Genomic DNA, 14,655 nt, shown 5'->3' with positions numbered 1-14,655 from the left:
GGGGCAGGGCAGGGCAGGGCAGGGCCGGGGCGAGGTCCACGGGTGTCCCCCCCCAACATGGGTGCGGGTGCACCCGCCCGGCACCATCTGCCGGGGATGGGGATGGGGACGGGGACGAGCCCGGGGCCCAGGGGCCTTTTCCTGGGGACGGGGGACCCCACAAGGACCCCTCGCTTCGGAGGGGACCCCCAGGGATCCCCCCCTCAACCCCCTTGTCCCCATGGGTCCCCACTTTGTCCCCATGGGTCCCCCCCTTGTCCCCAGGGCCCCCCCTTGTCCCCATGACCCCCCCTTGTCCTCATGAGTACCCCATTGTCCCCATGGGTCCCCCCCTTGTCCTCATGAGTACCCCATTGTCCGCATGGGTCCCCCATTGTCCCCAGGACCCCCTTCTCGTCCCCATGTGTCCCCCCTTGTCCCCAGGGCCCCCCTTGTCCCCAGGGTCCCCCCTTGTCCTCATGAGTCTCCCATTGTCCCCATGGGTCCCCCCTTGTTCCCAGGGCCCCTTCTTGTCCCAGGACCCCCCCCTTGTCCCCAGGGGTCCCCCCTTGTCCCCAGGGTCCCCCCTTGTCCTCATGAGTCTCCCATTGTCCCCATGGGTTCCCCCTTGTTCCCAGGGCCCCCTTCTTGTCCCAGGACCACCCCCTTGTCCCCATTGGTCCCCCCTTGTCCCCAGGGCCCCCTCTTGTCCCCAAGGGTCCCCCCTTGTCCCCAGGGTCCCCCCTTGTCCTCATGAGTCTCCCATTGTCCCCATGGGTCCCCCCTTGTTCCCAGGGCCCCCTTCTTGTCCCAGGACCCCCTCCTTGTCCCCAGGGTCCCCCCTTGTCCTCATGAGTCTCCCATTGTCCCCATGGGGGCCCCCCCTTGTCCCCACAGGTCACCCCTTGTCCCCAGGGGTCCCGCATTGTCCCCAGGGCCCCCTCTTGTCCCCAAGGGTCCCCTCTTGTACCAACAGGTCCCCCCTTGTCCTCATGAGTCTCCCATTGTCCCCATGGGTCCCCCCTTGTTCCCAGGGCCCCTTCTTGTCCCCAGGACCACCCCCTTGTCCCCAGGGGTCCCCCCTTGTCCCCAGGGTCCCCCCTTGTCCCCAGGGTGCCCCCTTGTCCTCATGAGCCTCCCATTGTCCCCATGGGGCCCCCGCTTTCCAAATCCTTCTCAGGGAGGAGCCCGGGTCCAAACTGAGCCCCAGATGTGTTAAATGGTTCATGTCATGGAGGGGAAACAGGGCAGGGATTATACATGTTCTATATGTGGATTATATGTATGTATGGCCAAGGATTACACGTGCACACCCGACTCTTCACATCGCTCACTGGGATTGCGAAATTCCATCATTCTCCTCCCCTCTGGTCTCTGGAAGCAAACTGAGCATCGAAATTTGCAGGAATCGCTAATTTAATGGCTAATTTAATAATTACTAATTCAGCGGCGTGGTGGGCTGGGACCGAAATCCCGGGATTTTACACCGTTTTTAGGGAATAAAGTGTCTGGCTCCCATTAAACCGCACACGGCGGGTCAGGGACATGTTCCCGCCCTCAGGGAGCCCCCCCAAAACCCAGAGGCCCCCCAGGTTCAGCGCCGTTCGCTCTGCCCTCACTCAAGATGGCGGCGCCCTCTCATGCCCCTCAGCAGGCGCGAAGCCGCGCCCGGCGGACCCCGCCTGCCCTCTCCCAAAATGGCGGCCTTGCCAGCTTGCCCTCCCCCAACATGGCGGCCGCTCCGCAATGCTCCCGAAGGGCGCTGAAGCCGGCGGTTGGTGACCCGGATGCGCCCGCCCTTCTGCCCTTATCCAAGAGGGCGCCGCGTTCCTTAGCATTCCGAATGAGCGTGAAGGCGGAGGAGGGTGAGTGTAGCCCGGATGTAGGCGTGGGCGCCCTGCGCGTCGAGGGGCGGGGCCGCGGCGCGTCCCCGGATGTTGCGTCGCTCCGTGAGCCGCCGCGGCCGTTTGCGAGCGGGGAGCGGAGCGGACGGAGCCAACATGGCGGCGCCGGGCCTGGCCCGGCCGTGACGGGGAGGCCGCGACTCCCCCCGGGGCGGCGCCCCAGAGCGCAGCGGGGGCCGGGCCGGCGGGCATGGCGGGGGCGCTGTAAGGGAGGCCTCGGCGGTGCCTGTGGGTGAGGGGACGGGCCCGGGGAACAGGCCGCTCCGTAGCTCAGCGCGGCCGGTACCGGGCGGGGAGGCCCCGGGGGATGGGGGGGTAGGGCGGCCTGTGGTGCCGCTCCCCGCGGAGCCTCTCACCGCCGTTCCCGGGGTCACTACACGTTCCCCGGGGGGTTTTAACGAGCCCGGTGCCCCGGGGAGGGAAGAACCCAGCGCGGGGAGCCCCGTCCCGGGGGTTTAGCGCTGGATTAGAGCTTAATTTCGAAGGGTTTATTTAGTAATATTGAATCTAAACGTCGCCAGCGCGGCAGGAGGGATAAACCCGGCCTAAGGAGCTGCTTAGGACGAGCCCGTTGTAAGCGCCAAGGAGACGGGAGGTATAGGCTGAGTTTTCAAAGGAGAACCCAGTTCGGGTGACATTCTCTTGGTTTTTCTTTTTGTTAAGGTTTGTGACTTAAGCCGGGCCGGTTTCTGGAGGAGTCGCGATCCTCAGAGCAAAGCGAGGTTTAAATCCCGCCGGGAAGAGAGGAGTTAGTTCGTCAGGAATGGTGGCTGTGCAGAAAGAAGTGACCTAGAGAGCACGGGGGGAGCTCTGGACTCGCCTTTCCCTCCTCCCCGCGGCAGTAAATTATTCAGTAGGAAAAAAAGGGGGGGTTTGGGGAGAAAAAAAGACCACAAAATTAAATTGGGTGGCTTCAAGTCGACCAGCCTGACTCTGGAAGTTCGGCCGGACCCGGGACTACAGGAGCTGCTTCACCAGGAGGTTTTATTTCAAAAGCCGAGGAGAAAAGGGGTCGGAGCCGCCGAGAAAAGGGGATCGGAGCCACCAAGAGCTGCTTGGGACTGTGGATCCGAGAGCAGCGGAGCTCCCGGCCCAGGTGGGTGTTCCTGCGCCTTTCCCGACGTCCTCACGGTTCCCCCGGTTGCGAGAGGCTCCGGTGGATCCCAACCGGGTGGAATCGGTCGAGGGGACCCGGTGGTGTTGGGGGGGGTCGCTGGGGGTTCTATGCTTTGGGGTTTATTGGGTATTTTTTACCGTTGTCGCTTGGCCGGCGCTGGAAACCAACAGCTGGAGCTGCCACAGATTAGATCGAGGGGTTAATTGGGGTGATAGGAATTAGCCGGGGCAATGAACAGAGGTGACGAGCGTTTTCTGCAATGGGATGTTCAATCCGCACCCCCCCAGGTAAATCCATGCACCAAAACCTACCCCAAAACAGCGCCGGTTCCACGAGGGCTCCATGGGGTGACGCAGCGTGGCCGGGCGCCTCCTCCTCCCCCGGGATGGTGTTTTGGGTCATTAATGGGCGTTTTGAGGGTTGTTTTCTTCATTATCGTTTCCGTTCACCCTCAGCACAGCAGGAATTGGTTAAATCTTTAATTTTCTCCTGGGATGGTTGTTGGGTTCTGGTTCTGCCTTGGGGACAATCAGGGTCGTTGTGACCAAAGCACAAAGCCCCATTTCACCCCCAAACTGGGTTTTGTGCCCGTCCGGGTGGGGACGTGTTGGCATGAGGGGGGTTTTGTGGGTTTAGGCCGAGCCTTGGGCAAAGCCGGGACTGAGCAGTGACACCCAAAGCTCGTTTTTCCTGTTCACCTGAAATTATCCTCATGATCCCGGCGGGACGTCCCCTCCCGAGCGGCTTTGGGGACACGTCGCGGTGTCACCGGCGCCTCCTCGTCGTGTTCTTGAACAAAACGAGGCGATTTGGGGGTATTTTAACCCACCACAGGACTCAGAACAACCCCCCCAAACTCTCTTTGCTGAATCTTGCTCTGTTTGGGCAGCACGAGAAGCACGGATGGAATTTAGTCGGTGCTAAATAATCAAAAGAGGGTGTTTGCTGAATTCCTGCCCCGGGTTTACGCAACTCGACGCTTGGCAACCCCCCCGGGTGCGGAAAAACAGGCTGTTTTAACCATTTTTCCCTAAAACTGCAAGAAAAGAGGGTCCTGGGGGCGACTCGGCAGGTGGAGCCGGCGCCGCTTTGAGGCCAGAGATCAGGATTTTGGGGCTGTTGTGGTGTAAACACGCCGGCGGTTCCGCGATAAGCGGGCGTGTGGGTTTGTGTGGGGTTTAGGTCGGGTTTAAGCCAGGTTTATGTTTGGTTTGTTAGCCGGGATGGGAAGCAGAGGCCTCGCGCTACCCGGGTGTGTTTCTGCTGGTTGTTTTACTTCTTTTGGGGGGGTATTTGGAGCTCCCTCTGCAAACCCCGGCGCTTTGCCGGCTGGAAACGCGGCTTCTGGTGACACTCGGTGGCTTTTCCTCGTTCCCAAGATCCTCGTTCCCAATCTCGTCGCTCCGGTTCCCAACCGGTGGGTTTTGGTGTAGGATTCCCCGGCACAATTGAGCTCAAGTCGCTGCTGGATGCGACGCAGGGACCAGATGGGGGTTTTTACCCCAATATTGATGGGAATGGGATCAAACCCTGTTCCCTCTGCACCCCCAGGGACCAGATGGGGGTTTTTACCCCAATAGTGATGGGAAAGGGATCAAACCCTGTTCCCTCTGCAGCCCCAGGGACCAGATGGGGGTTTTTACCCCGTTATTGATGGGAAAGGGATCAAATCCTGTTCTCTCTGCAGCCCCAGGGACCAGATGGGGGTTTTTACCCCGTTATTGATGGGAAAGGGATCAAATCCTGTTCTCTCTGCATCCCCAGGACCGTGGCACAGGGACCAATGTGGGGTTTTTAACCACATTTTGATATGAAAGGGATTAAATCCTGTTCCCTCTCTGTCCCCAGGACTGCAGCACAGGTACCAGATGGGGGTTTTTACCCCAGTATTGATGGGAAAGGGATCAAACCCTGTTCCCTCTGCACCCCCAGGGACCAGATTGGGCTTTTTACCCCAATATTGATGGGAAAAGGATCGAATCCTGTTCCCTCCCTGTCCCCAGGGGTGCAGTGCAGGGACCGGATTGGGGTTTGTAACCAAATATCGATGTGAAAGGGACTATACCCTGTTCCGTCTGCATCCCCAGGGACCAGATTGGGGGTTTTACCCCAATATCGATGGGAAAGGGACTAAACTCTATTCACTCTGCGTCCCCAAGGCCCCAGCACTGATACCATATTGGGGCTTTTACCCCAATATTGATGGGAAAGGGATCAAACCCTGTTCCCTCTGCACCCCCAGGGACCAAATTGGGGTTTTTACCCCAATATTGATGGGAATGGGATCAAACCCTGTTCCCTCTGCATCCCCAGGGCCATAGCACTGATACCATATTGGGGCTTTTACCCCAATATTGATGGGAAAGGGATCAAACCCTGTTCCTTCTGCACCCCCAGGGACCAGATGGGGGTTTTTACCCCAATAGTGATGGGAAAGGGATCAAACCCTGTTCCCTCTGCACCCCCAGGGACCAGATGGGGGTTTTTACCCCAATATTGATGGGAAAGGGATCACATCCTGTTCTCTCTGCATCCCCAGGACCGTGGCGCAGGGACCACATTGCGATTTTGTCCCCAAATTTCAATGTGCGAGGGCTCAAACCCTGTTCCTTCTGCATCCCCAGGGACCAGCGTGGGGTTTTATCCACCCATCGATATCAAAGTCACTAAACCAGTTCCCTCCACGTCTCCCAGGGCCACAACGCAGCTACCACATGGGTGTTTTAACCCCAATATCGACGTGAAACGCACTAAACTCCATTCCCTCCGTATCTCCAGGTTCCCCCCGCCCCGAGGCCGCCGCGATGGCCGCCCCGAAGCGCCGCCGCGCTCAGGCCTGGCCGGAGGAGCGAGGCGACCGCGAGCACGGGCTCTACAGCCTGCACCGCATGTTCGACGTGGTGGGCGCGCAGCTGACGCACCGCGACGTGCGCGTCCTGTCCTTCCTCTTCGTGGACGTGATCGACGAGGCCGAGCGCGGCGCCATCCGCAGCGGCAGGGACTTCTTGCTGGCGCTGGAGCGGCAGGGCCGCTGCGACGAGACCAACCTGCGGCAGGTGCTGCAGCTGCTGCGCATCATCACGCGCCACGACCTGCTGCCCTACGTCACGCTCAAGCGCCGGCGGCCCGGTGAGTGAGCTAATGAGCGTGCCCTTCGTTAGGTGTAATGAGCCCGGGGAGCAAATGAGGTTGGTGAGGCGGTGACTCATGAGCCCACCTTTCGTTAGGGCTGGTGAGCCTAATGAGCCCGCCCTTTGCCATTCATTAGGGCTGGTGGCCTGGGGAGCCTAATGAGCCCACCTTTCGTTAGGGCTGGTGGCCTGGGGAGCCTAATGAGCCCACCCTTTGCTGTTCATTAGGGCTGGTGGCCTGGGGAGCCTCAAGAGCCCACCTTTCATTAGGGCTGGTGGCCTGGTGAGCCTAATGAGTCTGCCCTTTGCCATTCATTAGGGCTGGTGGCCCAGTGAGCCCAACGAGCCTGGGGAGCGGGTGACTAACGAGCCCACCCTTCGTTAGGGCTGGTGGCCCTGTGAGCCTAATGAGTCCGGTTAGTGGGTGTCTAAGGAGCCTGGTGAGTGGGCACCTAATGAGCCCACCCTTTGCCCTTCGTTAGGGCTGGTGGCCCGGTGAGCCTAATGAGCCTGGTTAGTGGGTGTCTAACGAGCCTGGCCTTCGTTAGGGCCCCATCGTCCTCCTCCTCCTCGCTGGGGTAGAGATTTGGCTTCATTTCTGGCAAACCCCACAGTTTCCTCCTTCCTTCAGAAGCAGAGAACTGGGATTGCTGCAGCTCCGGCTCCCAGTTCCCTCCCTCCGGCTCCCAGTTCCCTCCCTCCGGCTCCCAGTTCCCTCCCTCCGGCTCCCAGTTCCCTCCCTCCGGCTCCCAGTTCCCTCCCTCCGGCTCCCAGTGCTCCCAGTTCTCCCAGTCCCATCCCTCTGGCTCCCAGTGGAGCTGCCAGGCTGAGCTGATCCCTCCGCCAGCTCCTTTTTTGGACTAAAAACCCCAATTCAGAGTTCAAAGGGCTGAGCCAAAACCCAACCACTCTAATTAGCATCTTCGCTGTAAATGAGGATAATTGGCCTTTCTCGGCGCTGCCGAGTCTCCCCAGTTTCTGCTGGTGGAGGCAGGAACCAAAACCTCCCGGTTTCGGGGTGCACGGGGGGGACAGCGGCGCCGTTTGTGTTTCTTGAGCAGCTTTTGGGTTGTTTTGCACAAAAACCAACCTCGGGTGGGGCGGAAACGCTTCCATCAAACGCACCAAAGTAGCATTTCAAGCGGCTTTATGAAGAAAGCGCTTTCCGTGCGGGTTGCGACGGGCGGTTCGGGGAGTCTGGCCCAGGTTTAACCAGCCGGTTCCTGCTCCCCGAGTCCTTTGGAGTTTCTTCCCCTCCCACCCTGTTCTTGGCTCCAAACCAGCGAAACTCGGTCCCCAATTGCCCTTGGCTGGTGTGGGGTTGGGCAGGATCCGTCCCGGAGCTCCCAAACAGGACAAAATCAACCCAAAAAAGCATCCCGGCCTCCAACCTGACACCTGTGTCCCCTTTGTCACCCTTCAGGAGGGACCTGTGTCCCCTTTGTCACCCTTCAGGGGATCCATGACCCCTCTGTCCCTCCTGTAGGGACCTATGTCCCCCTCTGTCACCCTTCAGGGGATCCATGTCCCCTCTGTCCCCCCTGTAGGGTCCTGTGTCCCCTCTGTCCCCCCTGTAGGGTCCTGTGTCCCCTCTGTCCCCACTCAGGGGATCCATGTCCCCTCTGTCCCTCCTGTAGGGACCTGTGTCCCCTCTGTCCCCACTCAGGGGATCCATGTCCCCTCTGTCCATCCTGTAGGGCCCTCTGTCTCCCCTGTGGGACATGGGGACCTGTGTCCCCTCCGTCACCCCTCAGCAGATCCACGTCCCCTGTGCCCCCCCTCACTCCCGTGTCCCCCCCGCAGTGTGTCCGGACCTGGTGGACAAGTACCTGGAGGAGACGTCCATCCGTTACGTGACCCCGCGGGCACACGGCGCGGCGGGGGGACACGGGCTCGGCCACCCCCACAAACCAGGTGGGTGTCACCCCAGGAAGGGGGGGGATGGGGGTGACATATGGTTCGGGGAGTGACTGTGCTGGGGGGTGCTTGGTTTTGAGGGGGGTTGGAGGTTTGGGGGTTCCCCCTTGGGGCTTGTGCAGGTTCCTGGGGCTGCTGGACGTCCCTTGGGATGGGGGGGACACCGGAGAGGTGACAAGGCTGGAACGGGGTGTCAGGGACAGAGAAAAGCACCAACATGGTGGGCCGGGGGCCTCGGTGTCCCCATCCTGCGAACCAGGGAGCTCGGTGTCCCCATCCCGCAAGTGGGGGCCTCGGTGTCCCCATCCCGCAAGTGGGGGGCTCAGTGTCCCCATCTTAAGTGGGGGCCTTGGTGTCCCCATCCCATCAACCAGAGGCCTTGGTGTCCCCAATCCGTGAACTGGGGGCTCGGTGTCCCCATCTTAAATGAGGGGGCTTGGTGTCCCCATCCCGTGAGTGGGGGCCTCGGTGTCCCCATCCCGCAAGCCGGGGGGCTCGGTGTCCCCATCCCATAAGTGGGGAGCTTGGTGTCCCCATCCCACGAACCGGGGGGCTCGGTGTCCCCATCCCATCAACCAGAGGCCTCGGTGTCCCCATCCCGCAAGTGGGGGGCTCGGTGTCCCCATCCCGCAAGTGGGGGGCTCAGTGTCCCCATCCCGCAAGCGGAGGGCTCCGTGTCCCCATCCCATGAGCTGGGGGGGGGGCCTCAGCATCCCCAGGCTGTGCCGACGGGCTCATTGTCCCCCGTGTGTCCCCAGTGCCTCCCCAGCACCCCGTTGTGTGCTGCTCCCCCGCGGGCCCCCAGCTCTGCGCCAAGCGGCCGGGCCGCGGCCGGACCCTCCCGGGCAGCCAGCGCAAGCGCAGGAAGTCGGCGACGCCGGATCCCAAGGAGAAGCAGACGTGTGGTGAGCACTCTTGGGGGGGCTTTGGGGGTGTTTTGGGGGTCCCAAAGTACAAAGCACCCCCCTCTCCGCTCATGGACAATTCTGCCACTCTAATTTCTGTGATTTCTGTATATTTTAAAACTTCACTCTTATCCCGTTCCCCGCGTCGCTTCTGGTTGCGGGCTGGATGAGCAGGGGGTGAGGTGACTGCGAACTGGTGAAGGGAAGAAGCCAGAGGGTCGTGGCCAATGGGGCAGAGTCCACTTGGGGCCTGGATCCAGTGCAGAGCATCAGGGGGCAGTGCTGGGACCAGCACTATTCAATATATTCATCAATGACTTGGATGAGGGAACAGAGTGACAGCAAGTTTGCTGGTGACACCAAGCTGGGAGGAGTGGGTGACACTGGAAGCTGTGCTGCCATCAGAGACCTGGACAGGCTGGAGAGCTGGGCGGGGAGAAATGTGATGAAATAGAACAAGGGCAAGTGTAGAGTCTTGAATGTGGGCAGAACAAGCCCAGGTTCCAGTGTAAGTTGGGAATGAGCTGTTGGAGCAGTGAAAAGGGAGCTGGGGGTCCTGGGGACAGCAGGGGGACCATGAGCCAGCACTGGGCCCTTGTGGCCAGGAAGCCAATGGGACCTGGGGGGGGTTAGAAGGGGGGGGTCAGTAGGTCAGAGAGGTTCTCCTGCCCCTCTGCTCTGCCCTTGAAAAAGGGTTTAGTTCAGACACTATCAGGACATACTTGGGGAACATATGTATATACATACATGTAATATATACAGTCATAGCACCCTGGGAATGCCCCATCTTGTCTGATCTGGGAAGCTAAGCAGGGTCGGGCCCGGTCAGTAGTTGGATGGGAGACCAGCTGTGAACAGCGGGTGCTGTGGGCTGAGCCAGCACTGGGCCCTTGTGGCCAGGAAGCCAATGGGACCTGGGGGGGTTAGAAGGGGGTGGTCAGTAGGTCAGAGAGGTTCTCCTGCCCCTCTGCTCTGCCCTGGGGAGACCACACCTGGAATCTTGTGTCCAGTTGTGGCCCCTCAGTTCCAGCAGGACAGGGAACTGCACTAAGATGCTCCAACAACTGTTGAAGCTTAAAGCACCAAGTCCTCATATTTGCTCCGAAACTTCGTTTTATAACCACAGCACGCTTTTTAATCGAATTACCTTAATTTAACGCCGTTTTCCCTCCCCCCCATAGACATCCGCCTGCGCGTCCGCGCCGAGTACTGCCAGCACGAGACGGCGCTGCAGGGCAACGTCTTCTCCAACAAGCAGGACCCGCTGGAGCGCCAGTTCGAGCGTTTCAACCAGGCCAACACCATCCTCAAATCGCGCGACCTGGGCTCCATCATCTGCGACATCAAATTCTCCGAGCTCACCTACCTCGACGCCTTTTGGCGCGACTACATCAACGGCTCCTTGCTGGAGGCCCTCAAGGGCGTCTTCATCACGGACTCGCTCAAACAGGCCGTGGGCCACGAGGCCATCAAACTGCTGGTCAATGTGGACGAGGAGGATTACGAGCTCGGCCGCCAGAAACTCCTGAGGAACTTGATGCTGCAAACGGCTCCTTGAGCCCCGTGCGTTCCCCCCACTCCAACGCTTTGGGGTTTTGCTTTGGTTTGGTTCTGGTTTTTGGTTTGGAAAAGGAAAGGAAACGGTGGAACCCACCCCCCCCCCCTTGGCCTGGGATGGTGCGACTCGGAGGCTTCGTGTTTCCACCCCCCGGCCCCTCTTGTCGCCTCTTGCGCTTCGTTTTTCCTTCTTTTCTTCTCTTTTCTTTTACATCCATTAAAAACAAACACACACACACACACAGGAAAAAGGGCAAAAATCCTGCCTTGGGGGGGGTGTTATACCGGGTGGGCTCAGGGGTGGCTTTGTCCCTTGTGTCACCGTCTTGGGGGCTCCGTGTGCTGGGGGATCCCGCCCTGGGTTGTGTGTCCCCTCTGGGTTGTGTCCCCCGTGCTGTTTGTCCCTCAATCCCCCCCGGGCGCCTCAGGGGGGTTTCTCAGGAGTCAAACTGTCCCCACACCCCCCCCCCACTGTGTCCCCCGGACCATGTGCCTTCGTGTCCCCTCCCCTGGGGGGGACCAGCGCCAAGGGACCCCCCGCCCCAACCTCCACCTGTCCCCTCTGCGGCCGCCTGGCTCTGCCCCCCCCCTCCAGCTGGCAACTGGGACAAACTGGGACTAACTGGTCCAAGGGGCAGGCGTTGCTGGCAGCCCAGCCCTGCCCACACATAGGGGGGGGTCAGCAGCTCCGCACCCCCCCCCCAAAAACAACCGTTTTCCCCCCAACCCGCTGCCTGTGGCTCCGAGGGGGTTTTTTTGAGCTCCATCCCCATTTTGTGGTTTTTCTCCCCAATTGGGTGCAGTTCCCCCCCCACCAGGGGATTTGTGGTGCGTGTGGCCCCCCCCACCGCACCCCCCCCCCCCTTATCCGCTCATGGACAATTCTGCCACAACTCGCTGTAATTTCTGTGATTTCTGTATTTTTTAAAACTTCACTCTTAACGTCCCGTTCCCTGTGTAGCTTCGGGTTTCTCGGAATAAACAGCGACCGCAGCGCCCGCCTCCTTCCTTCCTTCCCGACCCCCTCGAGCGCACCCAAAAACGGGGGGGACGCCGAGATTTGGGGGGACACCCCTGTGGCAGCGGCACGGGGAGCCCCATGCGCATCCAGCGGCTGCGTTTTGGGGCGAAACGCTTCGAAATGGAGTGGATTTGGGTGTTAATGCATCGATTGGGGCGTCGTGGTGCCGTACAGGTCGTGGCGCCGGTGCTGGTGCACCGGGATCTGGCGGCGGACGCGCTGCAGGTACTCGAGGTCGATGTTGGCGTAGCAGAGCCCGGGGGTGTCGCCGCACTGAGCCACCACGGTCCCCCAGGGATCGGCCACCAGCGAGTGGCCGTAGGACACGCGGCGCTCGTGGTTCTGCCCCGTCTGCGCCGCCGCCACCACGTAGCACTGGGTCTCGATGGCCCTCGCCCGCAGCAGCACCTGGGGGGACAGGGGTGGTTTTCTTGTGGCCAGGAAGGGACCTGGGGTGGGTTAGAAGGGGGTGGTCAGTAGGTCAGAGAGGTTCTCCTGCCCCTCTGCTCTGCCCTTGAATAAAGGGTTTAGTTCAGATACTATAAGGATATATTGGGGAACATATATATATACATAATGTAATATATACAGCCAGAGCACCCTGAGAACGCCCCATCTGGTCTGATCTGGGAAGCTAAGCAGGGTCGGGCCCGGTCAGTACTTGGATGGGAGACCTCACAGATACACAGCCTGAGCACCCTGAGAACACCTGATCTGGGAAGCTAAGCAGGGTCGGGCCTGGTCAGTGCTTGGATGGGAGACCAGCTGGGTCCAGAGAGGTTCTCCTGCCCCTCTGCTCTGCCCTGGGGAGACCACACCTGGAATCTTGTGTCCAGTTGTGGCCCCTCAGCTCCAGCAGGACAGGGAACTGCTGGAGAGAGTCCAGCGCAGCCACCAAGATGCTGGAGGGAGTGGAGCATCTCCCGGGTGAGGAAAGGCTGAGGGAGCTGGGGCTCTGGAGCTGGACAAGAGGAGCCTGAGGGGGGACTCATTGCTGGGGATCAAGATGGAAAGGGGCAGTGTCAGGAGGATGGAGCCAGGCTCTGCTGGTGACAACCAGGAACAGGACAAGGGGCAATGGGTGCAAACTGCAAGACAGGAGGTTCCGCTGGAAGATGAGAAGCAACGTGTTGGGGTGAGGGTGGCAGAGCCTGGCCCAGGCTGCCCAGGGGGGTTGTGGAGCCTCGTGCTCACCTCCCAGTGCGCGGCGCCGGTGGGGAAGGTGAAGGCCGAGGGGTAGGTGAGGATGTCGGCACCGGCGCGGCGCAGCGCCAGCGACAGCTCCGGGAACCGCAGGTCGTAGCAGATGGCGAGGCCGAGCTGTCGGGGACCAGAAGGGAACATCAGCAAGGACACCGCACCCTTGGGGGGCTCTGTGAGGAGCTTGGGGACAGCAGGCGACCCCCGTGTACCTTCCCGGCCGGGGTGCTGACGGGCGGCACAATCTCAGCGCCGGGGTTGGTGAAGCCGCTCTCCTTCATGGAGACGCGTCCCTCCAGCTCCACGTCACACAGGTGGGTCTTCCTATAGGTGGCCACCAGCTGACCTGGGGACAAGACGGGGGGACACGTTTGCATCGCCCGGTGACCCCGCTTGGCGGGGTTTGGGGGGGGTCTCACCAGCGGGGTCCAGCAGCGCGTGGCAGTTGTAGATGCGCTGGGTGGTGGCCCAGTCCTCGCCACGCTCGTGGAAGCCACCGAGCGACAGCCACACGCCGCACTCCCTGGGGACAACGCCACAGGGTCACCCGGGGGGTCCCGCAGGTGACACCGGCGTCCCGGCGGTCCCCGGGCGTACCTGGCCAGGTTGGCGTATCGTCCCATGATGTCCCCGTCCAGGCTCTCGGCCAAGCTCAGCGTCTGCGCCGGGTCGGTGCCGATGAAGTCGAAGCCCTCGGGGAGGAAGACGATGGCGGCGCCGCGTCCCGCCGCCTCCCGCACCAGCGCGGCGCAGCCCGCCAAGTTCCGCTCCTTGTCCGGCGTCGATGTCACCTGCGCCACGGCCACCAGCGCCCGCGGGGGACGCGCCATGGGGCTGGGGGGGCTGTGGGACCAGGGGATGTTGGGGACCGCGGGGGCCACCTGAGGTCACCCCCAGGGACCCTGTGGGTCATTTTGGGGTCACTATGGGTCATCCCCCCCATCCCCGGTACCTGTCGGGGGTGGCGAAGCCGTGGGGACGTTGGGGGACACGATGGGGACCCGGGCGCAGGAGGCGAAGGGGGGGTCGGGGCAGCACCCGCAGCCTGGGGAGGGATGGGGGGGTCACGGCTGCTGCCCCCAGCACCCCCCAAGTGTCCCCCGAACCGCCCCAGCACCCCCGAACTACACTCAGTAGCCCAAAAATGTCCCCAGAACCCCCCAAAACTACCCCCAGAACCCCCGAATAACCCAGCATCCCCAAAACTGCCTCCAGAAGCCCCAAACTACCTTCAGTACCCCCAAATGCCCCCAGCACCCCCAAAATGCCCCCAGAACCCCCCAACTACACTCAGTACCCCAAAAAAGCCTCCAGAACCCCCCAAAACCCCAGCACCCCAAAGTGCCCCCAGAACCCCCCAAAACTGCCCCATTACACCCTAAAACTGCCCCCAGCACCCCCAAACCTGCCCCAGCACCCCCAAACTGCCCCAGGACTCCCAAACCAATACCCCAGCACCCCCAACGCCCCAGCTCCCCCAACCCGCTCTATTTGCCCCAAACTCCCTCCCCGCACCCTCAGACCGTCTCCCAAGCTCCCCTCGCCCCCTGCACCCCCCCCGAACCCCCCAATTCTCCCCGGACCCCCATTTTCTCCCCCACTTTCCCTACATGCCCTGTTGGGGATACCGAGGGGACGCAGCGCCGCTGCCCTCACGCAAGATGGCGCCGTTTCCGCTTGGTGCCGGAAGAGGCGGGGCTCGCCCGCTGAGGTGGGGGAAAGATGGCCTGGGGACGGCCCTGGAGCCCCCCGGGCAGCGGGGGAGGGCCCTGGGGCGTTGGGGGGCTCGGCCCTGTCAAGCGTCCGTGTCCCCGCAGGTGGTCGCCCGGTTCAACCGGCTGCGGCAGGAGGCAGCGTGGCCTGGCGTCCAAGGCGGCCGAGCTGGAGCTGGAGCTCAACGAGCACAGGTGGGTTGGGCCTCACC

At 61.6% G+C, this 14,655-nt stretch overlaps 2 protein-coding genes across 5 annotated transcripts; one reads left to right on the top strand and one right to left on the bottom strand.

Moving 5' to 3' along the window:
• The first annotated feature begins 1,917 nt into the window (after positions 1-1,917).
• On the top strand, positions 1,918-10,750 carry LOC309452627 (death effector domain-containing protein-like). Of its 4 annotated transcripts, none has more exons than XM_082077273.1 (6): positions 1,918-2,087; positions 2,547-2,979; positions 5,779-6,129; positions 7,935-8,045; positions 8,807-8,953; positions 10,135-10,750. In XM_082077273.1, exons 3-6 carry the CDS (start codon positions 5,805-5,807, stop codon positions 10,509-10,511), a joined length of 960 nt encoding a protein of 319 aa, XP_081933399.1. In that variant the 5' UTR covers positions 1,918-2,087; positions 2,547-2,979; positions 5,779-5,804; the 3' UTR covers positions 10,512-10,750. The 4 variants fall into 4 exon arrangements, with proteins under 4 accessions (XP_081933399.1, XP_081933401.1, XP_081933400.1 ...); XM_082077275.1 differs by having other exon boundaries at positions 1,918-2,111; XM_082077274.1 differs by having other exon boundaries at positions 1,918-2,115.
• A 917-nt stretch (positions 10,751-11,667) lies between these two features.
• On the bottom strand, positions 11,668-14,364 carry LOC309452626 (deaminated glutathione amidase-like). Its single transcript, XM_082077272.1, has 7 exons — positions 14,342-14,364; positions 13,684-13,776; positions 13,329-13,574; positions 13,151-13,254; positions 12,944-13,077; positions 12,726-12,851; positions 11,668-11,939 (listed from the first exon to the last, which is right to left on the bottom strand). Coding segments are annotated over exons 1-7 (975 nt in total). The 5' UTR covers positions 14,344-14,364; the 3' UTR covers positions 11,668-11,669.
• Between the last annotated feature and the right edge of the window lie 291 nt (positions 14,365-14,655).

The sequence above is a fragment of the Streptopelia decaocto genome (genome assembly GCF_964273445.1).
Source record: "Streptopelia decaocto genome assembly, contig: HAP1_SCAFFOLD_2328, whole genome shotgun sequence".
Lineage (NCBI taxonomy): Eukaryota > Metazoa > Chordata > Aves > Columbiformes > Columbidae > Streptopelia > Streptopelia decaocto.
Note: the sequence above shows the minus strand (reverse complement) of the source record. Positions and strands in the feature narration are given on the sequence as shown.

Bases quoted from the DNA above. Each gene is read 5' to 3' on its own strand.
- LOC309452627 (XM_082077273.1), top strand. From the start codon at position 5,805: ATGGCCGCCCCGAAGCGCCGCCGCGCTCAGGCCTGGCCGGAGGAGCGA. The intron at 6,130-7,934 runs GTGAGTGAGCTA...TCCCCCCCGCAG, and splicing joins GCTCAAGCGCCGGCGGCCCG to TGTGTCCGGACCTGGTGGAC. The intron at 8,046-8,806 runs GTGGGTGTCACC...GTGTGTCCCCAG, and splicing joins CGGCCACCCCCACAAACCAG to TGCCTCCCCAGCACCCCGTT.
- LOC309452626 (XM_082077272.1), bottom strand. The intron at 13,255-13,328 runs GTACGCCCGGGG...CGTTGTCCCCAG, and splicing joins CGATACGCCAACCTGGCCAG to GGAGTGCGGCGTGTGGCTGT. The intron at 11,940-12,725 runs GTGAGCACGAGG...CTGTCCCCCCAG, and splicing joins CCGGCGCCGCGCACTGGGAG to GTGCTGCTGCGGGCGAGGGC.